Source organism: Tripterygium wilfordii, chromosome 22 (assembly GCF_013401445.1).
Source record: "Tripterygium wilfordii isolate XIE 37 chromosome 22, ASM1340144v1, whole genome shotgun sequence".
Lineage (NCBI taxonomy): Eukaryota > Viridiplantae > Streptophyta > Magnoliopsida > Celastrales > Celastraceae > Tripterygium > Tripterygium wilfordii.
In genome coordinates, this window is record NC_052253.1 from 7373089 (window position 1) to 7375783 (window position 2695).

At 44.1% G+C, this 2695-nt stretch overlaps 1 protein-coding gene across 1 annotated transcript; it reads left to right on the forward strand.

Moving 5' to 3' along the window:
* The first annotated feature begins 1868 nt into the window (after window positions 1–1868).
* On the forward strand, window positions 1869–2695 carry LOC119991479. Its single transcript, XM_038837826.1, has 2 exons — window positions 1869–2016; window positions 2139–2695. Exons 1-2 carry the CDS (start codon window positions 1869–1871, stop codon window positions 2693–2695), a joined length of 705 nt encoding a protein of 234 aa, XP_038693754.1.

Here is a 2695-nt window from a genome sequence, read left to right on the forward strand (position 1 = left end):
ACAATCTTATCCATACCCCAATCGACACCTGTCGTAATCATTTCATATTGTAATCGAATCTCATTATTTGTCTATCGACCCTGACACAACCGAGATAATAGACTTTCGTACATATATTCTATACAATCTAGTCCAATGGGACAAGTGGAATGAACACACAATTCCCGAGGTCAATCCTCCTTTTCTTATAAATACCCCCTTCTACCATATGCGGGGGGATTGAGCAATTTCTTACCTAGAGAACAAAAAGAACAATACTTTTCCAAACCTTCACTAAATACACTCAGACAAAACACTAAAACCATAGCCGGTCTTCCATCTCCGATAAATACTAACTTGATCATCGGAGCCTCCACGACCTGCACCACCCAAACCGGTTAGGAGCTTTTACGATTGTTCTTGTTGTGACGTTTGCAGGATTTAAAGTTGCAAACGGACCCCACGAAGACAAAAGTTGATCTTTCAACGATTGTAGCAATTTGTCCCTACAACATGGCGGGCCAGATAGGGGGACTTTTGCAAGCATTTAATCAAAAAGATTTCGCAACAAGTTCCAATTATGGCTGATAACAATGAAGCCACCAACAAACAACTGATTGAATTCATGCAAGCTATGAGAGAAGACATCTCTAAGAATAAAGAGCATATGGATGCGCGCTTAGAGTAAATGGCTAACGATAATGCAACGCTACTCGAAGAGATGTTACAACTAAGAAATCAAAATACTTCCCAAGGTCAGGATCCTGTTTCAGTCCAAATTCCACCTTTCCCCCACCTTGAATTAACACCACCTAGAAATCCTTTGGCCTACCCTTTAAATACCCAATTCATTCCCAATTCATTCCTGGGACCATTCCCGAGACCACCCCCTGGGGATATGATGTTTCCACTTCAAAGGGTAAAAATCCCGCGACGGAAGAGATCCAGCAAAATGTTGATAGGGATTCTTCCGTAGATTTGACAAATTCTCCAAGAAGTAGGCCTCCACAGCCACCACGTTTTCCTGCCACACCTTTCACAGGTCCCACTATAGCTTCTGTTGCTCAGGCAACTATGGCGAAACAGATTATTGAGTTGAGGGAAGATATAGACAAGTTAACTAAAGCACCTCCCACCTTGGCCAAGATCAACGCTAATTACTATATGGGGTCGCCGTTTGTTGACAGTATATACCAAACGGATTTACCGCATAGGTTCAGTGTGCCGAGTATGAAGTTGTACAATGGAATTGATGACCCCAAGGACCATGTAGCCCATTACAAATTAAAGATGGGTGTGATCGCTATACCATATGGAATGCATGAGACGTGCATGTGCAAAGGCTTCGGATAAACTCTTACTGGTCCTGCTTTGCGTTGGTACATCAACCTACCAAACGACAGTATCGCTTCTTTCGAGAAGCTAATCGAGACGTTCATGATACAGTTCTTGAGCAGTCGGAAGATCCATAAGTGTTCTAATGACTTATATCGACTGCCACAAAGAGTATGAGAATCTCTCCGTGATTTCCTGGCTAGGTTCAATACGGAGAAGGTATACATACCTTACTGTGATCCAGGGACTGCTATTCAAGCACTCCAGAGTTGCCTACTCCCAGATGGGGAGTTTCACGAAGAACTCACAAAGTGTGACGTAAGGAGCTATGAAGAAGCTCTTGTTAAAGCCACTGTGCTTGTTCGGTGGCAGGAGGATGCAAGGAGAAAACCATCCAATCCTCCTAGAGAAGAGAAGCGCGAAGATAAGCGCCTTAAGAAGGAGCAATCCGCCATTGGCACCCCCGCAAGTCGGGACCATCAGATTATGCAAAAAATTACCCTGAGTATCCTCTTTGGATACATTAAGTCGAGGTTGTGCAAGTCTTGAAGAAGATGGGCAATGAAGTGAAGTGGCCGCCTGAGAAGGAAATTGAAGGGTGGAAAGACCCTAAGAAGTGGTACGATTTTCACCAAGATATTGGGCACACCACTCCTGACTGCCAAGGCCTCAGGTATGAGATGGATTACCTACTGAAGAAAGGTCATCTGAGGGAGTTACTATCCGAATGAGGCAGGGCCATCTGGGAAAAGAGAAAAGTTGATGACTCGAGGCTTTACCACAGCCACCACTGGCCACTCAAACTTACTGTGTAATCTCTGGAGGATCTGAGATAAGTGGGCTTTCTCATACCTCTGCTAAGAAGCATGAGAAAGAAGCGGTGAATCCAGCCTCTAGAATGGCACGATCTATAGGGACTTTCACTAACCAAGTGATGGTCTTTGCTAATGACGAGGCTACCCAACTCCTACATCCGCACTATGATGCTTTGGTGCTTATGCTTCAGGTTGTTAACATTAATCTGAAACGAATTTTGATTGATAAAGGAAGTTCAGCCAATGTATTGTTTGTGGCCGCAAATAAAAGGATGGGTCTAGATGAGACCTTGATACTGCGGAAGTTGACAACACTCATTGGGTTCAATTGTGAGGTGAGCCATTCATTGGGTGAGGTTGTGTTACCCATCTATGCCCTAGGGTTAAACAAACAGACTAAGTTTTCAATTGTGGATTCACCTTCTGCCTATAATGCTATTCTGGGATGCCCTTGGTTGCATGCCGTAAGGGCCGTACCCTCCACTTATCACCAAGTCCTACGTTACCCCACCAATGGTAGCGTTGGGATCAACACTCTTCTAGGAGTTGCTACAAAACCACTATAA